Source organism: Botryllus schlosseri, chromosome 14, assembly GCF_051294905.1.
Source record: "Botryllus schlosseri isolate E-star chromosome 14, Bs_hap1, whole genome shotgun sequence".
In the NCBI taxonomy this organism is placed as follows: domain Eukaryota; kingdom Metazoa; phylum Chordata; class Ascidiacea; order Stolidobranchia; family Styelidae; genus Botryllus; species Botryllus schlosseri.
In genome coordinates this window covers 11,813,449-11,835,702 of record NC_137249.1, presented here as the reverse complement: position 1 = coordinate 11,835,702, position 22,254 = coordinate 11,813,449, and the positions used below count along the sequence as shown (strand labels likewise).

General features: G+C 39.2%; 2 protein-coding genes across 5 annotated transcripts in view; one reads left to right on the top strand and one right to left on the bottom strand.

The window, feature by feature from the left end:
- Positions 1 to 13,729, top strand: part of LOC145455611 (fibrocystin-L-like) — a 65,415-nt gene extending 51,686 nt beyond the window's left edge. For all 4 annotated transcript variants that reach the window (XM_080333594.1, XM_080333591.1, XM_080333593.1 and 1 more), the window contains exons 73-93: positions 172 to 316; positions 1,144 to 1,223; positions 1,292 to 1,495; positions 1,556 to 1,721; positions 2,253 to 2,367; positions 3,665 to 3,795; positions 3,860 to 4,017; positions 4,077 to 4,181; positions 4,615 to 4,764; positions 5,387 to 5,619; positions 5,684 to 5,767; positions 6,273 to 6,323; positions 6,524 to 6,553; positions 7,174 to 7,290; positions 7,357 to 7,488; positions 9,174 to 9,333; positions 9,396 to 9,493; positions 10,259 to 10,382; positions 12,052 to 12,159; positions 12,927 to 12,945; positions 13,507 to 13,729. In XM_080333594.1, coding sequence (XP_080189720.1) covers positions 172 to 316; positions 1,144 to 1,223; positions 1,292 to 1,495; positions 1,556 to 1,721; positions 2,253 to 2,367; positions 3,665 to 3,795; positions 3,860 to 4,017; positions 4,077 to 4,181; positions 4,615 to 4,764; positions 5,387 to 5,619; positions 5,684 to 5,767; positions 6,273 to 6,323; positions 6,524 to 6,553; positions 7,174 to 7,290; positions 7,357 to 7,488; positions 9,174 to 9,333; positions 9,396 to 9,493; positions 10,259 to 10,382; positions 12,052 to 12,159; positions 12,927 to 12,937 — 2,402 coding nt within the window. In that variant the 3' untranslated portion in view covers positions 12,938 to 12,945; positions 13,507 to 13,729. The remainder of the gene's footprint in view (positions 1 to 171; positions 317 to 1,143; positions 1,224 to 1,291; positions 1,496 to 1,555; positions 1,722 to 2,252; positions 2,368 to 3,664; positions 3,796 to 3,859; positions 4,018 to 4,076; positions 4,182 to 4,614; positions 4,765 to 5,386; positions 5,620 to 5,683; positions 5,768 to 6,272; positions 6,324 to 6,523; positions 6,554 to 7,173; positions 7,291 to 7,356; positions 7,489 to 9,173; positions 9,334 to 9,395; positions 9,494 to 10,258; positions 10,383 to 12,051; positions 12,160 to 12,926; positions 12,946 to 13,506) is intronic.
- Positions 13,730 to 15,277: 1,548 nt separating this feature from the next.
- LOC145455610 (fibrocystin-L-like) overlaps positions 15,278 to 22,254 on the bottom strand; it is a 62,721-nt gene continuing 55,744 nt past the window's right edge. Inside the window, exons 83-93 of the mRNA XM_080333590.1 lie at positions 21,840 to 22,075; positions 21,690 to 21,773; positions 20,816 to 20,866; positions 20,546 to 20,596; positions 20,340 to 20,456; positions 20,144 to 20,275; positions 19,255 to 19,414; positions 19,080 to 19,177; positions 17,213 to 17,342; positions 16,492 to 16,614; positions 15,278 to 15,593 (exon numbers count right to left, since the gene is read on the bottom strand). Of these exons, the coding sequence (XP_080189716.1) occupies positions 15,496 to 15,593; positions 16,492 to 16,614; positions 17,213 to 17,342; positions 19,080 to 19,177; positions 19,255 to 19,414; positions 20,144 to 20,275; positions 20,340 to 20,456; positions 20,546 to 20,596; positions 20,816 to 20,866; positions 21,690 to 21,773; positions 21,840 to 22,075 (1,280 nt within the window). The 3' untranslated portion in view covers positions 15,278 to 15,495. The remainder of the gene's footprint in view (positions 15,594 to 16,491; positions 16,615 to 17,212; positions 17,343 to 19,079; positions 19,178 to 19,254; positions 19,415 to 20,143; positions 20,276 to 20,339; positions 20,457 to 20,545; positions 20,597 to 20,815; positions 20,867 to 21,689; positions 21,774 to 21,839; positions 22,076 to 22,254) is intronic.

The window sequence follows — 22,254 nt, the reverse complement described above, 5'->3', positions numbered from 1 at the left end:
AAATCTATGGCGGATAGTACAGCTTAACACATCCTAACGCAAATTATATTTCGATTCTTGCTCACGTTACGAAATACCTATGTCGCAGAAGATGTACCACCGTCACGTAGGGCTCATTGAATTATGGAACAGTCATCGAAAAAATGTTTTACTGTGTATATTACTTTACAGGTTATTCACCATGCACCCGTATCAGCAAATTCCGAATCCATGCTGCTTTTGATGACGGTATATATTATCAAGGCCCGGGGAGCGTTATCATATCCAATGTCTTGGTGACAGACAGTGGGTTTGGAGTGGCGGCAATTATTAATGGGTGATTCAAAAGTTTCCTTATTAACTTTGTAACGCAAGCTAGATAATTCGCATCTGATTTAATCCTCTGAAGGTGGGGACTTTAAATCTAGCTGGATACTAGTGCTGAAACCTGTGTAATTCTTGAGAGCCGGTTTTGTACATCATCGTTTTCGATATACTGAAGTATTTCTAATTTGCTTGCTACCGATTATTTTCTCAAAACAGCTAGGTTTATCTACACACTGTGGCACTGAAATCCATGGTTTATTCATAAGGCAATGATGTCACGAATATTAAATAGCGATGTCATAGTGAATTGATATTGACAATTGAAAATTGAATAGTATATTCATATTGAAATGATCCCGAATATTTTCGGCTGACCCTCGTCAGAGGTAATCGTCAGTAACTAGTAGAGAATTGGAAAAAACATTGCATATCAACATATCACAAAATATGACGTCACCAGCATGAAATTTTGAATGAGAGAGCGTTCAATGCATTATTCCCAGGTGGTACACGAACTCCTACGATTGTTGATATACAATGTTCTTTCCAATTCTCTCATAGTTGCTGACGATTACCCCTGTCGAGTGTCAGCCGAAAATATTTGGGTTCATTTCAATATGAATATACTATTTAATTGTATATTGAAGTTCTGTACCTCCAAGAAGCTCTTGAAATCCAAGTACAAATTTTAAGGTATATCAGCCGTGGTTGTTTTTAAGAAATATGCTATGAAATATTGTAGGAGTTTCATCCCTCTGTTTTAAAGTGTACTGTTAAAGTATTAGCTTGCCTAGTTGTTTTGATCATGCATTTTGTCTAATGATGATATATCTCCAGGCCCGCAGCGACATCGCATTCCTTCCAAGCCAAGACTGTCCGAATTGAAAGTTCTACCATTGTGGCAGTGAGTCGAGCCGGTACGGAACACTAAATATGTCGCATCACAGGTCACGCACCTCAGTAATTCAATATCTATATATACCAGATTACTGTCCTACTTTGTCCTCGGGGACTGACTATGTCTCCAATTCCTTATTTGCGAGAGCATCAGGCCGGGCAGGAGCAAGTGGGGTTGTGCGAACGGGCGTGTTATGGCCGGCGTTCATCTCCGCACAAAACCAAGCGCCAAGCAAACCCTTCCTGTCATCCAAGTCATATCCTGCTATCGGAGGGCGCACAGACATAAATGGTCACGATTTTATTGTTCTGGCATAACGTTCCAGCAAACATCTGTCCTTTGCATCTGCAGGAGTCGCTTTTGTGAATTTTGGCGACACGTCATGCTCGTCGGGCCACACGGTCATCGTCACTAATAATCAGATTGAAGACTTCTTGCATCCGATATACGGGGAGAATATAGAATTTTTGAACTCGCCAGAAGACACCCGTTTGTTTTTCCACCGGCCCTCTGTTGGGTGAGTGTTAATGTTATTATTCAAATGGAGGCTCTGGCTTGTGTTCATCTATGTACAAAATACTATCGCTAGGAATTCTTGGCTTCAATGCAGGTGTTTGTAATGAATCAATACAAAACCGAAGTAAGATGACCATGACTGATGGATTAAAATAATGATTTTATATTATATCTTCTGTTTTTCTTGTCAGTTTGCGTTTCTCCCAATGCTACGTTTAGTTCAATGTAATGTGTTATCTTCTACTTTACAGTGTCATCTTTTATTCTTTCAACACATGTTGATTTGACTTCAATATCCTCAATTCAATTTCAAGTAATGAAAAGAAATATCACCAAATTGTCTAATATTGTAATGCTACTGCACAATTGTATGAGGTCACTTACTCAATACTCTTGCAAAGCGATCAAATTTTGCTTGGTTACATAAGACATTTTAAGTCAAAATAACATTAGTGTAACTTTGCGGTGAAGAGATGTTTCCGACTGGATATTTAATGTGGTCACTGTCTTACTCTTCATTTTCCTACCTCAGTAAAGTCAACCCATCTGACTGTGTTGATATGGAATGCGATGGAATGAAAAAAGCGCTTTTCGTGGATAACGACGGATCTGTAATCGGTGGTAGTGGTGGATCCGTTATCCCTCAGGTAAATTTGTTCAATTGTGATACATCATTAACTAGTAAGTTTGAGCAGGCTGTTGATTCGCGATGAAAATGTACCAGGCTGGTTACCTTATTTTCATATTTTTGGCACACCATTCACTGAGTCTGAGTCGTTTGTGTTGTTATCAGACTTGATATGCCTTTTAATAATATATTCATATCGTAAATATATTAAAACCCGAAGCTTTCCGAGCTGACACTCTTCAGGGGCAATCGTCAGCATATAGAGAATTTCAAAAACTTGCATATACCTACATTGCATACATCCAATTATGACGTCATAGAAACGAAAACAACATTGAGTACTGACATACTTAGAACTTCTAGTGTATCAGGCTTAGTAGATTTGCGTGCTTGTCAGAAACTTTGTGCGAAGTAGTGTAATCAGTTCCCAAGAATCGCTATATCCACTTGTAATTTAGTAGAAATTCACATCTCTACTCCGACTTGAGTACCGACAATGAGTACTCTGATCCCCGATGCCAGGGGCGGGCAACATACGGCCCGCGGGTTGGATCCGGGATTTTGAGCAGCCCGCAGAGAGTTTGCAACCGAAAGATGGTCATGGTCATGAAACTACTCATTCAGTTTGGGTCTACATACATTTGCGAGCAAACATTTTGGACCATTAACATTTAAGAGACATGGTCGCGTTCCGATATAACTGATGTTCTCGTGCAGTCTTTACTAAGGGTTTCTACAACCGACATGCAGCAGGAGTTCAAAAAACTTGTTGACACCTTTGATCGTCCACATATGTTTGATTAACTTAAACAGCTATTAAATCGCATTAGGTTAATACATTCATTAAATACTGTTTTTGATGTCTATGCTTTAAACTTGAAGTTTACATTAAACACCATTTATTCCTTGTATAGGTGGATAAATACGCGAATAATGTATCGATTTGCCAAGCACTTTATTTTCCCAGATCCGGCCCGGCGACCAGAGAAGGTGCCCACCCCTGCCCTGTGCACATTGTGCATTGTGTCTCGTGAGCGGATGAAAATAATAATTGCTGATTTTAGGGCTAATGGGCTAAGGTTAGGATTAGCTTGTGTTACAGTTAGACTTTAAGAGTTTGACGGTGCAAGATATGTGCATTTTGATGCCCCCAAAACACGAATACGGGCACACGCATGCACAGATTGCTCTGCGTCCAATTGTACCAGCATTGCGTGTGCGCTGGGATTCTTACCTATACAGTCACAATGGTTGACCTCCATTCGAATTTACCTTCGTCTGAGTTTATTGGTAACTCTAACTTATATATGCTGTAGGCTGAATACGAATGGGGTGGCGATACCCGAAGAGGATTGGGTGATTACCGAATCCCAAAGACGCTGTTAACTGCCATAAACGGGAGTCGGATTCCTGTCGAAAATGTCGCTCCGTACAAAGGAATTATCAGGTAGAAATAGCTCGCCCACTAAAAATCTTCCGATACGAAACATTGCCCTATTGAATCTTGGCAGAGGTGGCACTTGTTCGGTGCAGGATGTCTGGCAAGCTCACAAATGCACAGGTTTCCATCACGGCATCTTAGTTATCGAGAGTATGGACGCGGATACCGAAACACGAAGGTTGTCGCCGGTTGCACTCCTTGCGGATCAATACATCGATCTTAGCAATGGTATGGTTGGGAGAGGATTGAGTGTACTGTGGCTTTAATGCAAAATTTTGACAATGAAGGACCTCAAGATCACGGATGGTGCGCCGGTTATACTTGTCAGGAGAGATTATCGACGTTTTGGACTATCGTTGCATTTTCGAAGACCTATGAATTGCATTTTACAAGTACTGGTTTACATTTTGTCCATCGAAAACATATTATTTTTACACTGTTTAAAGCCTAGTCGCATAGAACATACTTCAGTCGACATGAAGGCCATCGATGAACATTTACTATATCGATACATTCCCGAAAATTATGGGTATGGGTGCTTTAGGTAAAAAAATCTCCTTAGTTATGAGGATTGAAATTTTTTTGTGTTAATATGAAACACAACTAGCTACTTTGAGTACTTGACAGAGACTCCAACAATATATTAATACAGACATGTTCGTATGGACTCTTAGCCTTTTAAACAATTCCAACATGCGAAAATACTGTAAATCTCTGTCTGTGTTTGTACAGCCATTAATGTATTGTTACGACATATATTGTTAAAACATCTATGTCTTCTCTCTTCAAAGCAATATAATCTTACAGGAATCCTCCCCTTTCCAGGTACTAGTCCCGAGAAGACGCGATTTCGAATTATCAATGAGGATTCCTCTACCAAGATGGTATTGAAACTATTCTGTAAACGACCCCAACGTCTTGATGTGTATGTGGATAATTACTTCCAAGCACCACTGAACTATGACAGCGCCAATGGTATGTAATATGTTTTAGTTACTGCTTATTTTGTTTTTGTTTCCACACATCCTGTCATAGATCCCAAAATCATGAAATACTTGATTCATATGATTTTTATATTCTTATGAATATGAGATAGGAAAATTGTTATTTATAAGAACTGAACATTCGCTGTTATAAGCATCCTTATCCAACTTGTGTGTCTTTTTATACCAGTTACAATCCGATAAGACCAATCATATTGTCAAGGATATATGACTTCCTTGTTTGAAAATCAACTACCTGTATATTGTTGATAGACTAATATAAATTATACATCTTAATTCGTGATCCTAGAAAATATTTGAATTCTGTTCACGACTGAAAATTGGAACAAATTAAGTCCGAATTCATAGGAATGTCGATTTATTTATTCAATTCTCTAATTTCCAAATATTTCAGCAACACTGCCAGGATAAACTTAAAAGTGTCGATTGCAATCCATGAATTCACAGAGATTGTTAATGCAACCTGGTATTGAGGCTTAGATTAAATTGAATGGTAGATTTCGTGTAACAGTACCAAGTGAGCATACTACCATACAACCATATCATCCAACTAGTCACTAATATAATGACTTCATTTTGTTTTCTAAACATAGAACTCTACTTTGAGCCAAGTCCACCAGATCAATATCACCCAGCATTATCGGATGTTGCCGGTTCCAACTACTATGACAGAGACGCCCAGACACTTCACATCACTCTACAGGGCGGCAGCGTCATTGAAGTCCGTGAATCGCAGATGGTCGTGATTTCGTTCGACCTGCCCGCGGTCACTCCCGACGAATTCTTTGACAACAACATCGTCGACAATCTCGCAGCATTCTTAAATGTACTCTCTTTCCATTGGTCCCCCATTAATCAGGCTGCGTTTGCTACCTCTATTTTTCTAATAGATTCCTCGCCATAAAGTGCGTGTGCTCAATGTAATCAGAGAAGGCACTGCTCGACGAAAGAAAAGGAGTACGGAAACTGTAACAGTGAGTGCCATTCATCCTGTATTCACGATATGGTATACAGTTGGTGAAATGAGCATACGATACATATCAGGAATATCCTCAATTATCATTCAATTGACCACTTTTTGTGTGCCCCTTGTCAAAGAGTTAATAGCACAATAACTAACATACATGGAAAAGAAAAATGAAATATCATTAGGCTAAGTTTGCTGTAATAGTAATTATCATAACAAAGAAACTGAATGAGCATGGCGTTATACAATCCACTGAAAACCCGTGAACCGACACATAATAGCATATATTGTCATTAGTCAGCACATATTTTAGGCAGAAAAAATAAAGAGTGGTTTTGGGGGTGCTGAAGAGCACTGATTCCGAATATGGCCTCAGTTTTTTTTTCAAAATGCCTCTGTGGAATTTGTCTAATTTAGTCATTCAAAATATAGCAACAGTCAATAAATATCTTGATTTCATAATTCGTATGTTGCTACAACATGTCTTTATTATGTTTCGTGTTAATTTCCAGGTGGAAGTTGGAATTGGAGACACAGCGTCAGAAGTGGCGGACTCCAATTCAGTGAGTGGATACTATTGATACTAGTAAACCAGATTATGACAGAAATGAAAAAGTTCCGAACTGCCAAAACAGATATTGTACTATTCATTATCACTAAGTAGGCTATTTATCTTGTATATGAAACTTTATATACGGCTTGTTTCTCTCCTTAATGAATGTAAAAATGCAGTAAGCCAAAAACTTATGTCTATCTCTTTCAGAATGGAACTACTGTTCTGCTCTCATCCGAAGTAAGTACAAAACTTTTCTCTTTCTTTTCTGATATCCGTCTGGAAAACGTGATACCATTGAAACATTGATTGATTAGACCTACTTAGACGATGTAGTATGAAAAGATACTTGAATATTTACAATTGTGTTGTTGCGCCACGAAAGAATGAAGGACATGATTTCAGAGCAATGATGTACAACTTATAATTAAGATCAAATTTATTGCTTGGTAAGATTACAATGTTGTTGGTAGTCGTTTGAATGGGGCAGAAAGACTTCACGTCGGACAATAATAACCTTACCTTGTTGTCACGCCAGGTCGTTGCAATTGTATAATTATGATGTGCTCTTGCAGGGATATATAGAACTCCTATATATTCTATATAACCCTGGTGTCCTAGAAGTGCATCATGCTCCATATCTTCTGAAGGAATTTTGAGCATAAGTCCTTCATCAACGATCAATATTTTCGTTTGACTCCATCTATCACTAAGCAAAGAAAGCATGGAATCAAACCGACTTGGTCAAATGTACCTTTCAACGACCCGCCTTGATGGAATCACTATTAATTTGTCCTCTGCCACCATAATTCAGACTACCAGTAATTATCATCATCCTCATGACGCAATTTGTCTCCCAGGACTTGGATAGCATGACTGCGCGGATCACAAATGCTGTACAAGAAAATACTTTCAACACAAATCTCGGAGCTGATGTATTAGGACTCACTGTTGTGGACCAAAGAACACCTGCCGAAGTACACAGACACAACAATCAACAGTAGTTTATGTTCAACAGGATATTACCTGAATCATTTTTGCAGCGAAATGCAAACATCACCAACTCCACGGAAAGTGATTCTGATGCTGTCACCTACAGTGTTCCTGCTTCGATCAGAATAGTTCAGCAACCAACATCGGGATATGCCGGCATGGTATTCTCCCAAGTTTTAAAGGTGCATATCTTATTGTGTACTTTTCCGGTAGCTTGGTGTAGTCAAGTCCGGTAGCTACAGTTGATTCTGACTGGGGCTGTGGAGTTGGTTCATTCTATCTCCGACTCCAACTACGTCCCCAGACATTTTTAATATACCGATTCCGCAAACTTATGCACATCGACTCCGATTCCTGTTCCGACTCCAGATATTTTCTTCACAGAACTCTAGCTTCAGCATTCCTGTAAATCTACTTGGAAAATTATATGCTTATTACATTTTTGGTTAATATTTTTTACCAAGGAAATCAACCTAACTGTCTGAATTTATCAAAAACTATGCTCGCAGAAAGAAATTATGTTTGTGAAAATCCGGCTATGTGAAAGCCTTGCTAACCTCTGTAACTACAATGACAGTTTTTAAGTAGCATCGATTTTTAAGTACTTGGAGTCAGAGTCAAAGCATTCTCACACACTCGGACTCCAGGCAGTATGTGATTCCGCAGCTCCGACTCCAAAGAGTGTTACAAATTTTCTCTGACTCCGACTTCATCCAGAGAAAATTAAATGAAACTCCCAACTCCGAGTCCACAGACCTACTGCTGAAAATCATAAATATAAATATTTGTGCTATTTCAAACCTGCATAGAAAAGGCTGATATGATTTCTATAATAATTATGTGCGGTGGGGGTTCTTGAATCCTGACAAATGACCGAAAAATTCAAGAAAAATTTTTCTACCCTTTTCCAGCCGGCAACCCCCCCCCCCGATTTCTGCGCGGCAGGGGGTAAATTTGTACATCTCGACAACCACTGGTCGTAGAGTCAAGATATATAGCTCAAAAGCTGCAGAAACATCATGCTTATATAAGTTCTAAGAAGAAAGCTTTTTGTATTGTGAACACAAAGCGAGTTACAGGCAAAAAAACGCCAAAATTTTGAAGCTGGTAAATGGCAGGAGTAAGTATGTTACATGTTAGTGTGATTTACACAAGAACACGGGCTACCTGGGGCCCGTGGGCACCGCATGGGGACCCCTGATCTAGAATATGGCTGTGGATTGTGGAAGGAGACCATGAGTGGTCGTCGTACCCCTTGAATGGGCTGGAATAGTCTCCTTCCACAGCCATATTCTAGATCAGGGGTCACCGATGCGGTGCCCACGGGCGCCAGGTAGCCCGCAAAGACAAGAGGAATCGCCCGCGGGCCTGTTACAAAAATAGATGGAGTAATAGCCCTTACCAGTGAGCTTTTACTAATGAGATTTATTTATTTAGCTGTTCTTGTGCAAATCACACTAACATGTAACATACTCACTCCCGCCATTTACCCGCTTCAAAATTTTAGTGTTTTTTGGCTGTAACTCGTTTTGTGTTCACCATGGAGAAAACTTCCTTGTTAGGACTTATATAAATATGACGTTTCTGCAGCTTTTGAGCTACATATCATGACACTACAACCATTAGTTGTCGAGATGTACAATTTTACCCCCTCCCGCGCAGAAATTGGGGGTTGCTGGCTGGAAAATGGGGTCAATTCCCTAAAATCAATTTTTCTTGAAGTTTTTCGGTCATTTGTCGGGATTTAAAACCCCCTTTTTTCGATTTAAAAAAAAAAGTCATTTTCACTCCACCCTAATGTGCAGTGCAAATTCGAATGTTTTAAGTAATTCATCAAGTTGTCAAATGATGTAAATTACAATTGCAGGCTGTTGGTGTCGACGCAGAGGGAAATGACATTGTTCTCGGACATAGTTCCGATCCATGGCAAGCCACTGTTACCATTGTCAGCTCCTCGGACGCCCGGTCATCCGTGTCAGGTGGAGAAGCGTACTTCAACAACGAAGACAACCATGCTGAATTTTCAAGTAGGATTGCATTCACGTGTTTTCTCAGTGTGGGATTACTAGTGTGTGGAATTTATTTTCAGGTATGACCTTGTCACACGCCGGCCAATATACTCTGAGAATTCAAGTCACCTATCCAAGTTCTCAAAGCGGATTGACTGTGGAAACTAGCTCTATTTCCGTGAGAATATATTGCACTCACAGCTGCGATACCTCTTCTACAATAAGTGTGATGCATGCAGGGCTGTAATGACTCGAGTCATTTTCTCAAAATACGGAAATGACTCGATTCGACGGGAGTCAATCTGTGTATTGACTAGACTTGGACGAGTCATTACACATGACTCGAACCAAGTCATATAACTCGAGACTCAGACGGCCAAGACCGACATTTCATTGTAATTTCGAAGAATAGCAAAGTAACCCCACTATTGGGATTTCGTCAATTGGTACTGGTACTTGAAAATGCGACCAGAAACTGCTAAAAGTGAGGAAAATTAGTATATTATAAATGCGAACCATTCGATATCACCAAACAGAGTTATAAAAAGTGGGTTTAACAAGACTTTAACCTGAAAATGGGCAGTCAACACAATCTCTTGGACTCGGTGGTGAATTGAAAATGACTTGATATGACTCGAGTTAAAACTATAAAAGTGAGATTGACTTGTGACTCGGAGCCTTGTGAATTGGTTGCGACCCTGGAAGTATGTTGTTCTCGTGTGCATGTGTAATGTTCCATAATAATGGTGATGAAAGTTACAAAACATAGATCCTTGTTGATACATATCATTTCAAGCGAACTGTAGCTTATATGACGTAGTGTGCATTAAGTGTTGCTATTCCAAGGGAAATTAGTATAAAAACAAAATCATCAACGGTTTTCAAGATAAATAACTCAATGATGTAGGGCTACCTATTTTGAAAACATTCAAATTCTTTTCAGGTTTCTGCTGCTGGAGTGATTGAGGTTAATGACAACAATGTTTTCATAATTGTCTTCAGTATTATTGGAGGACTGCTTGTGATTGGACTCATTGCATTTTTCGTGGTCAAGGCTAACTTCTCTGGTAAGAATATTCTTGGTTCTGGCTCTTTGATTTACATTACCAATGATCCACACACGCTGCGAAGACATGTAAGCAATTGAGCGTGTTAGCTGTGACATTGGTGGGGCCTATGCAATAGATAGCGGTTCTCAACCAGGGGTCCGCGAAGCAATTTCAGGGGATCCGCGAGACCTCTAAATTTTTTAAATGGTTGATAACCTAATTTTTATTTTATTTTTTAATTTGAGAAAGCATGAGGCAGTTTCGCACCACAACTGCTAAAACCTCATGACTCGTATCATAATAATAATCGTCTGACATGAACTATCGTAGTGTGGAAAATCATTTTCATTGTTAATTTTTCAATAGTCTGCTGATACAAACATATTGCTGTTTAGAGACGTTTTGTTGGGGTTTGTGGAAAAAATAAAAATATGGAGATAACGTCAATCAGGATGACTTCGTAATGTCTGCGAAACCTTTTCGGTGCGAAGTTGTCAGTCTCATAAAATTAGTGAACAGTCGTTTGAAATAAAAATTTCCGAAGTATTTCCCTGATTTGTTCCAATGCAGGGACTGAAACCTTGCCACGAAATCCATTTTATCCTGTGATATACATAACCAGTTTTTGAACAGCTTCTTGAAGGTACAGAACTTCAATATACAATTGAATAGTATATTCATATTGTAATGAACCCGAGTACTTTCGGCTGACACTCGTCATAAATCAGACAATGATGATATACCTGCCCTTAAAGCTCGGCTATCAGATTTGGCACATTCTTATTGCGGATTCTCTATCGACAAGGCTGTTTTTTTATGAACAAGGAGTGTTTCGTTGCTATCAAAGCATTTTCTCCAACCCTGAAATTCATATCACCAGTTATATTTGTATGCAGCCTTGTCTTGTTAATGTTCAATTGTTCATGGTCGAAAATGTTTGCTCTTAAATATATCCGTAAACCCGAACATAACAAGTCGTTTCCTGACAGTCTTTCTCAGATTGGAAAACTTGGATCCATTCTTTGGCGCATAAAATTTGTCCATACTTTTAGATTAGGATTCCACTTTGACAATAGAAACTCTCTGCGGCTCGCGATCCGTATGTTGCCGTCCCTGCGCTAGATGCTGGACGTGATATGTTCATAAAATATATGTTTCTTAAGTTTGGTGCCATAAATGTTGCGATCACACCAAAAGTAACGTCGGAAGCGTTATGCGTTAATATTGCATTAGCTTCCATCTATCTTTGCGGAAATGGTTTTCGGCAGTCCTGGTTCATATCAAAACGAAGACGTGGATTTTCAAGACACGACCTAGTACTTCAAGAAATACAGCAGCAAAATTAGCTTTGAAATAATAAAAGTCTACCAATTTCTACGTAAATGGTATATGAGGTTATTTTCAAGGAAAATCATAATTTTGCTGTTTACCACAAACCTACAGTTCATATTTGTACAAGACAGATAAAGGTTGCACCATAATAGAGCTAAAATTGAACTAAAACATGAGGGGGTCCGCGAGGGTCCGTGACGGTCAAAAGGGGTCCGCGAAGCCAAAAAGGTTGAGAACCACTGCAATAGAGAATGTGTGTACTCCATATCCAACCAATACTGTCGATTAATATTGAATATTCTGACAGAATGAACATTTCTGAACCTCATACCAACTATTGTATGTTATGCTTCAGTACCTAGCAAACCTTACAAGGTAACTCCGAGTGACATTGGAACTTCGTCGAGCCACACCGAATTTGTGAGAAGCACTATGGATGTCCACAATGAAGCATACCATGAAGGTGCACTATTTACTTTTATCTTAACCTAGATTATTTTTCATTGTGTGTTATTGACAAAACGTAACCCGAGATGGATTTGCTTCTCCCTACACCAGATCTAAAAATCCCTGGATTAGAAACAAATTGAGTAGATACCCTTGACATCTTGCACAGTGGGTTGTCGATTCACAGGTTTGTTTTTGACGACAACCAAACAAATAATTGTGAATCCGGTATTATTACTACGGTGACTGTATTTTCATTAGTTTATCAAGTTTTTAATGTCTTAGTAGCTCTCGCAAAGTCACTTCTGAAGATGTGCAAATTTATTAAGAAACTGAAGATGTGCAAATCTATTAAGAAACTGAAATGGGTTTAAAGCTGCTTAATATTTCCAAGTAGAAGCCCCCAAAAGTATTCTATTTTCTTACTTGTATTATGTTCAGCCTTAGTTAATTTCGATTTGCATCCTGACTTCTACCCTATGTATGTCCCAATAAATTTTTAATCAATATTGATCTAGCAGTGACAAGCACCTACCCTCCAGTAACATATTATATTGCCTTTTTTACCTATCTGGCATACTGCTAGAATACTGGTACCGTGATGATATCAATCATTAAATTAAGACAAGATGAGTAAAAGATTATTTGCGAGTTAAGGAATGGCATCAGAAAAGAAGCTTTTTTCATTTCTTATATGTACATTTATACATCGTGTAACATGCAGGGCACCTTCAATAAATATTCTTCCATACCTGTCTTAATCATTCTTGCTTTTTTTCACAGATGTTAATTGAATATCAAGGTAAGCACATATTCTAACAGGCAATGGTATTTGAAATTGAAAACTATGATTTGTGGCTTTACCTAAGCTGCTTTGCATCTCACACGGAGCAAAAAGGTCAAATTTACTGCTGAAACCAAATATTCGCAATGCACAAAATATACATGAATGTTTTGAGTTTGAATGTTGGTCTACGATATTTATGATGAATTACTGTGATTTTATGCCTAATTTTGATTGTCTAACGTGCGAATTTATAGTGATAGATTGAATAGATAATAATGGTACTGAATGGCTCTTTCGTACAGTATTGCTCAATATGTCTACAAATCAATTCGACTTTTTCAAATTACGAAGTTAACACAAATACGGATGCTTGGTGAAATGAAATATTTGAAGATGGAAGACATTGTGTGACATAATTTTGCCAACACTTTCCTCGTATCATTTACCTTCTAAAATATTATTCTCGTGCTTGTTACATCGAGGAAATATGTCAACTGCATTTATAAAATTGAATTTTACGTGCTGCTGGTTACATGAGGATATTGTTAATGAAGATTTTTTCAATTTGGTCTACAGAATTTCACTGGAGAAATCTATAGAAGTTTCGTAGCGAACAGTAGTGAAGATGAAGATTTCAGCAGATTACCTGATCATCAGAGTAAATCAATGGAGAACAATTTTTCATCTTTGTAGTAATAGTATCCAAATAGTCGTAGCTTTTTTTTAGATGTTTCATTTTAATTCTTTCTGCCACCACTGTGTTTGCATATATACAAATATATCATGTACAATACATTGAGCTGTTATTGTTTTAATCAGATGACCACAGGTTTAGTGGTTGTTGGATTCAAATTGGAAAGCAGCCCTGTCTGAACAGTATATACAGTAGGGTCATGACTTGAAAAAAAATTGACCCGTAGCAGGAATTAATGAACATTTTGGTATAAATTTATAAAATTATTATCATTTTGTTCAAATTGAAAGTAGTTTCCCGCACTAACTTCAATTTTCGACATTGGTCCAAATATAGAAAAAAAAACAGTTCAATGGTATTCTTTGCTACAAATTTAATCTTCAAATATATGCCCTTTTGCACTTCTGGCAAAGTTAATCCATCAATTTGACTTCCCTTTCTGTTATTATGTTAGTGCCATGGACAACTACAACGGACATATCCGACTTCCAATGGGGTTTTAAGGCACTTTATCGCGGCAGCACATTCGAGCGCAAAGATAGCAGCAATATAATCTTTGGTACATTTTAGAGCCCGACCGATATTGGATTTTTAGGTCGATACCGATAGCTCACACCTTGACCGCTTGCATTCAGCTGATATTCAAAAGAATTTGGATATATATAAGCACATTTTCAAAGCTTCAGAGCATCTTTTCAGCCATCATTATTACTTGAATATGAAATAAACTAGAAACGCTGCATCTGGGCACCTGTAAAGTGTAAGCTATATGAAATATATCAATATTCTCCGTCTAGCGGTCAAAGATGATAGTTTTCTGACTTCCTACCGCAATGTTGTGACGTCACGAAAATTGCCGATAATTTTTCAGCTCCAATGGCCGACACCGATAATTCTTTCAGAATGTGATATCGTCTCGATATTATCGGCTCGCCGATAATCGGTTGGGCTCTAGTATATTCTATCTTCAGACATCTGGTTAGAATACCAGGTTTCCTGACATGCATTTACGACGAATAATCATGATATCTTCAGAGTTACCCTCCATCTGGGGATTTGGAAGCATAGTGTTCTAAGGTGGTGTAGAGTGTAGTGTAGACACTAGCGATCGTTCCGCGACATAGTAACAAAACTATAATTCTCGGTAATGAATTAACTTTCAGTTGCGAGGAACGTATCATTTCAGTACTCGAAAAATATCGTATTTTACTACTCGACTCGAATCATTAGAATTATTGCGAGTGATCGAATCTGAATCGAGTAGGCCTACTAATTGTGATGATTCGAGTCGAGAAGTAAAAGACGATTTTCTCGACTACTGAAATTATACGCTCCTCGCCACTGCGAGTTAATTTATCAACGAGAATACTAGTTTCGACAGTAATTTTCACTGTTGAAACCTTGGTTGGCCGTATCGAATTATACGAAACATATAGTACAAAGCTACGAACGTGACTGGAACTAGCACATTTCCGTCATGATCGTCCCCAAACATTGCCACCAAGTGCAATAAAATCGGTATGGTCGAAAAAATAACAAAGTATCTTTAATGTTACCATTAACTACGAACAATTTCCTCCGTCACCCCTGCACCTTACGACAGTAAACTGCTGCCAATCACCCCACGTTGCTGGCTGCGCGTCACGACTTCCGTTTGCAAAGAAATGTTCATTGTGCAAAATTCTAGTTTATTTTTAAATCGTAACAAAACTAATTGTTGACTATTTCACACGTATGATACAGGCCCACTTTTAACATTTTAAAAAGCAGTACGATATGAGAATAGAAGGAAATAATCTCAGGAACTTGGTGATGTAAGTGCTATGCTACTGCAATAGGATAACATAAATGATTACAAATGTATCGACAGACTAAAGGTGACCATCTGGCTTATCCGGAGGCGTCATACCACGATTGTCGTAAGCTTTCAGGTTCTCTTTGAGATCCGTTACAGAATTCGGCGGGGTTTCTGCGATTGTGAGGAAAGTGTAAGGATCAAAGTATTAATACAAGCGATCACGGCATGGCAGACATCGCAGCAGCTCCAGTGTTTGCTGGAACGGAAGCTGCGGGTCATTTACTGAGTAGCAGGTCGTTGATGTGGTAATGAAGCGTAATTTCAGAGTAGTTTTTGCGAAATGTCATTATTGTTATGCAATGAAATGAAGGCCCGATGATCAATTCTGAGCAGTTGATGATGGCTGTGTCGATCTCTGCCATTCCTAGCTTAGGAGTATTTACAATTGCAGCTGTGCATTTCCTGAAGGATTCAACAACATGATGATCATTTTCCACAAAATATACGGACGCAGTGTCGTTATCAGACTATATCTCTTGCCATTATATCTTCATTTCATGGGATGGCATCCACAGGTGCGAACAGGATGAAAAAATGGGGTTGCGGTCAATTGTTTTAAGCGTGAAATGCATGCGCATGTAATCACAATGTCCGTCGTGCTCGACTGCGCCAGCGGTGGCAACATTTTATGGCGAAATTCTAACAGTAGAAATATCTTTCTGATTGGGCCATTCTGCAGTCGCATGATTTATTACCAACGAAACTTCGCGATTGTGTAAAACACCATTGACATGCAGCTATACCTTCAACAGAACAGTTGCTTAAGATGACATGCTGCGCAAGTGCTCAACAATTAGAATTCTAGCGGGTAGAGAACAGCAATTACTAAGTAACCTAGACGCGTCCCAAACAGATGCGTATTTTCCACATACAAATGAGAGCCAACACTGATTACTCATGCGCTGTAATGCAATGAAACACCCATCATGGAGCTAGAACGACAACTGAGGATAATATTCAATCCACCAATATCAATATGCCGTCGTGAAAAGTGACGGCCATATTTTACCTTCGTAAGCTTCATTGTTGACATTCACAGTGCTGGGATTTGCGCTCCTTTCAATCTCAAGGTAAGTGTTGTGTTGCGCGGAAGACTTACTACTGGAGTTTATCTCGTAGATTTTGTTCGCTCCTGAACATGCGTGCAAACAGGCAGTGCAATTATGAGCTATTCGAAAAAGTGAATACGGTAAATCTAAAACACAGTGCGAGTCGTGCGTACGATGCAAGGCGTGTGCCCGAGAGCGGTGTGATTGCTTGGATTGGAATATATTTAGCATTAGACCGAATCGGAATTATTTGGCAAAAGTGGGAGGCAAACTTGATGGAAAAACAATAGGAGAAAATAGCAGAGATTAGAGGATTCATCATTTTCACATCCACATCTTGTTCAGGAATTTACCGTTAAATCCTAGTCCAAATCCGGTAATTACTGTCATTTATTCAAAATTCGCGCAAAAATTAGAACGAATTGAAATTCCACTTCTCGGTCCAAATCCAAATGAATTTTAAATAATTCGTAAATCCAAATTTCATCCCAATCGTGTCAAAATATTTAAATTCCGTTTTTTTAAAACCCATATCCGAATTCATGCCCATTGGCGAGATTGTAATATCTAGCTACATGAATGCGAGGTGAGGTGTACGTGGTGACTGTGAACATGCGATACCAAAATTAAACGTCACATAACGTCGTAGGCCTACGCAATGTATATGTGTGTCGAGCTCACTGAAGAATGGCCCCTTGACCAACAGCACCACAATAAGACTGACGACGAGCAATCCTCCCACAACGCTGCAGACTATCAAAATGATGTTGCTGTTATCGACAGGACTCACTCCAACGTTGTCTTCGTTAATCTGTTGAGTATTTGAAAATAAAAAAAAACAAGCTGCTAGTGTAAAGTCAGACGTGGCTGAACGCGGCTCAGGATTACCACCATATTTGATGATTTCGTATACAATACGTCTAAGTAGCAGTGTTGGGATGACTGGAGTCACGACTTGACTCGAGTCAGACTCGAGTCACCTTTTTCGTATGACTTGACTTGACTCGAGTCACTATTGCGAGATAGTGTAATGGTTATGCGTCCGGCTTCTCGATCGGTAGGTCGTGGGTTCGATCCCCGGCCGGGTCATACCAAAGACTCGAAAATTGGTATCCGCAGCTATCCTGCTAGGCGCTCAGCAATCACGGATAGCACGGAGGAAAATAAACGGGGGCGCAGACGAGATGACCTCACGGCCGTATCGCAGCTCCGTCGTCAAAAGCATCTCGATGGTGCAGGCGTAAAAGAATATCATCTCTCTCTCTCTCTCTCTCTTGCTAAAATGACTTGACTTGACTTGGCGTATCAAAAAAGTGGATTGACTCGCGACTCGGAGCAAAATTCAAGAGTCAATTTCGAGTCATCAAGCAATCGATGTTGATAAAAATCATTGTATCTTGCATATGTTCGGTTGTACGCGAACCGCTGGTGTAACCTGTGAGAGCGACCAATCATTCAATGATCGTGCGTTTTACTGAGCCTCCATTGTTCTCTCACAAATGAACTGATCGCAAACGAAGTGATCGGAGCTTACAGCTTACGTTGTCGTAAACTAGTACAGTAAAAAAATTTAATAGCAATATGTCTATTTCTGTTCTCTGTTCTTAACTTAACCAAACCTATTGTTTTATTGAAATTGAACGCCAATATAGTACATAAAGTCCTCAACCATCGGCGCAAGCTAGAATTGTATCATATCAATTTGTAAATGGGTAATGTATTGCATCTTATCAATTCGTTTCTCTATTCTCTATTTTGGCTGGTGACTATAATCGGAGGTCATGCAATTACTTACGTAGGTAAGCATTTCTACGTATATGTGAGCAATAAAGCGCCTTCTTGCGTTTATATTTAACTCTATGTTACTTCATAGGTCCAGAATCAATAACCACTCAATCTGTATTTCAGACAGCTAGCAAAAGGCAATGACGTAAGCATGCCTCATACTTCGAAAAGGCAACTTGACTTGAATTGTGACTTGACTCGAGTCACCTTCCAAAATCGATTGACTTGACTTGACTCGAGTCAAAATGTACAGTGACTCGAAATGACTCGTGACTCGAAGGTAGTGACTTGATACCAACACTGCTAAGTAGCAACATAAATCCTAGCAGATTCTACATAGGTGGTCCCTTGGGTGCGTGGTGGTGTAGCCTGCAGTGAAAATGTCATGGATATATTTGACCACTTTGATCAGTGCATTAGAATTGTATGCTGTGAATAGACAATATATAATGCAAAAATTTAAGCGATTCTTATTAGGCTATTTGAAAATGAGTGAAGAACTCAGCTCGCAATTTTTCAAATTCCTCGGATTCATCATCTGTTTGTCTCACATAGGGGGATATGGATGGTATATCGATGACATTATTTAATAAGTTCTACTGCAGTCTCTTGCGCAGCAAGAATAGCTAACTATTGATTGTAACTACCGAAACTACAATTCAGCGTTATAGAGACATGAAGGAAAACGTATGCTAAGATTGGGTCTCGGACTAATCCCTAAAACAATCATGCTGCGATGTAGATACCGAACAAAAGTACTCACAATAATGGTATTTGTCTCAACAGTCAGTCCAGATTGAGCACTTGGGTACGTTACTTGTATCCTCAGAATGTATTCTCCTCCATGCGAGAGTGTCATATCTAAAGATATTCAGTGAATATTATTCACGGATGAAAAAACATTATCCGAAATCTGCCCAGAGGCTACGGTGACACACTTTCAAATTCAGCGTGACCATCTTCATTGTTAAAATAAGCAACATTCTCTGTTATCGACGCGTCTGCATTGCTGGAGCTGACAATAGTAACTGTGCCCTGCCAAGGATCAGAACTGTGCCCAAGAACAATCTCGTTACCGCTGGCGTCCACACCGGCAACCTGTAAGGCACAAAATTCCATTTTCAGCCATAATCTTAAATCCTATGTCGTGGTAATTATAAGTGAGCCTTTTGTAATTGTAGTCAATCGTGCTGACCTGCATCGATGTTCTGAAAGTATTCTTTAAATTCACAATCAAAATTTTTGGCATATTAATTCTTCTGGAGAGAGAAAAAGAGATACTATATTGATTCGTATAATCGAAAAGAAAATCACATTACTGTATGAACAAAAGAAACTTAGAAACAGGACTAATGTGCTCGATATGACTCTGGGCATGGTCAACTGGCCTGACCACACCCTACATTCAAAAATTACAAATGTGATTTAGAAATTTGGCCGTGGTAGGTGGGGGAAAATATTGTGCTTCAACTTAGCATTTAACAAAAAATACGAATTTTTGATGGTATGAGGGGGTGACATAATTCTATATGTGGTATTGTTTTAATTCCACATGATGTTAAGGTGTGGTTGGTTGGGATAAGTATCGTAATTGAACTCGGAATGTTACAAGAAATGAAAATTTAGAAGGGGATAAGGGGATAACAATGTTATATATGTGACATTGTTCTAATTCTCGATGTTAAACCATATGCTCAATTGGCGCATGCTATTATGTCTTATGTTCACATGTCAACGGTTCACGAATAGAACTATAAATGGGTTGTAGGAAGAAGGTAGTGGGATTCGAAGAAACTTGACTTGCTCAGACTACACTCATGTAATGACCTTCAACGTTCGAGAGAACACAGTGTCTCGATTTCCGACGCTTGGCTGCTGCACGATCGTAATCGCATCTGGGACGAAGTAATCTACCTCATCCGTATCAGTTTCTGTAGCGTTTGTGATGTTTGCATTTCTCTGAACAGATAGATATCCCCGTATTAACATGCAAAAAAAATAATTTATATATTCCATGCAATACCGCGGGTACAGCTCTTGCGTCCACCACTGCCATGGAATTGACTGTCGCGCCGAGCGCGTCACCCAACTCATTTTGTTGAAGGGCATTCGTTATAGTGGCTGTCACGTTTTGCAGTTCCTGAAATAAAATATTCCGAGATTACGGTACTATTGATCTTTAGTTAAATTAGAAGCTGGTCCCTGTGCTGGCGACAGCTACAAACGTACCTCGTAAGACAGTGAATTCTCAGTTTCATTCTCTGACGTTGCGTTGCCAGCCTGGAAACGTTGTAAGAACATGTAATACTTGGCATGAAAATGTATTAAAATATACATCTGCAAAACGATTAGGCAGTGAGCAAAGTTAAACTAGGAAATGATCACTTGGATCAAATGGATTAACATGTATCTGTGCTTATTATATTATGACTATGACCATACCGTTAATCTTACGCAAGTCAAAGTCCTAAAACACACAAATACAAAAAGCTTAATTACCGAAGTTGCATTGGCTATTTCTTCTGGAGAGTCCCCTATTTCCACAGTTGCCTAAAATACAGTTCATGTCAAGAAATACAGCATTCAAATGATCAACACTATTCTGTTATGTTTCTATGATTGATGAGTACGGTGAAAATGTTTAAACTAAAACAAATGGGACTGAAACATAAATGCTCTACAAAGACACCTATCTGATACGATTGTTGATATGCAATGTTCCTCTCAATTCTCTACTAGTTGCTGACAATTACCCCTGAAGAGTGTCAGCCGAAAATATTTGGGTTCATTACAATGTTGATACACGATTCAAAGACACCTATGCGCCATATATCAAAACCAAGAGTCCAGAATGAGCATTGAGTACCGGGCAGTTCTTAAAACTACATATTTGATAAGTCAATGTGTAGTGTATTACCGGATTTTCCATAAACGCCTGCAATAGTATTTAGATTTGCAGAAATTGATCGATAGCTGAAGCAGCACCTAACACAGCGGTTCTCAAACAGGGGTGTGTGAAAGCATCTGAAGGGGGGGGCGAAGCTGCGGTCGACCGAAAAACTTTTTACGATTTACCTGCGATTCATAGGTATTACTCTGTGTATTGTCCGAATTTCATATTTGAGAATTCTCTCATCAACATTCATAACCTTCCATGCCATCAAACTATCCGTTGGGATTGCCGGCATTCTGATTGCATTTTGTGATATGAGGAGAAGGGGCGCGCGAATTTTTCCCCTATCATAAAGGGGGGCGTGTCAAAAAAAGTTCGAGAACCGCTGATCTAACATCATAAATCTGGAGCCTTGTGGGAAGTCGGATCGTCACTGTGGTCACTACCGTCTGCAGACGTTCAATATTATTTTAAACTCACTGCTACAGAGCCTGTGTTCCTCCTTCTACGAGCACCACCGCCTTCTCTGATCACGTCGACGATGCGTATTTTACTGGCAGGAATCTGCGAAATAAAAATTCAAAATATGATCTAATGCAGACCCTGGAGCAAAAGTACGAGCCGCCCTACTCCCAGGAAGGCAGCCAGATTTCCAATGAGATTCCCGTTGTCAAAGAACTCATCGGGAGTGACGGCCGGCATGTTGAAGGTGATCACTACAACTGGGGCTTCTCTGATTTCTACGACGCTGCCTCCTTGTAAGACGATGTGGATGATCTGAGCTTGTCTGTCGAAGTAGTTGGAACCGGCCGAATTGTCGATGGATGGATGATATTGATCTGTTGGATTCGGTTCCAAGTACACTCCTGTCAGAATAATTTGGATTGCAAGCTAGTTTTACGCGTTATTCTCGAACAAGGATATCGGAAATCTTGGGCGATCAAATTAAACACGTGTTTGGTTCGTCCCGTTTCAAAAACTATTTCATGACCTTGTGATAAAACACTTCAAGATTTTATCAGTCAACGAGCAGAGTAATAGAATG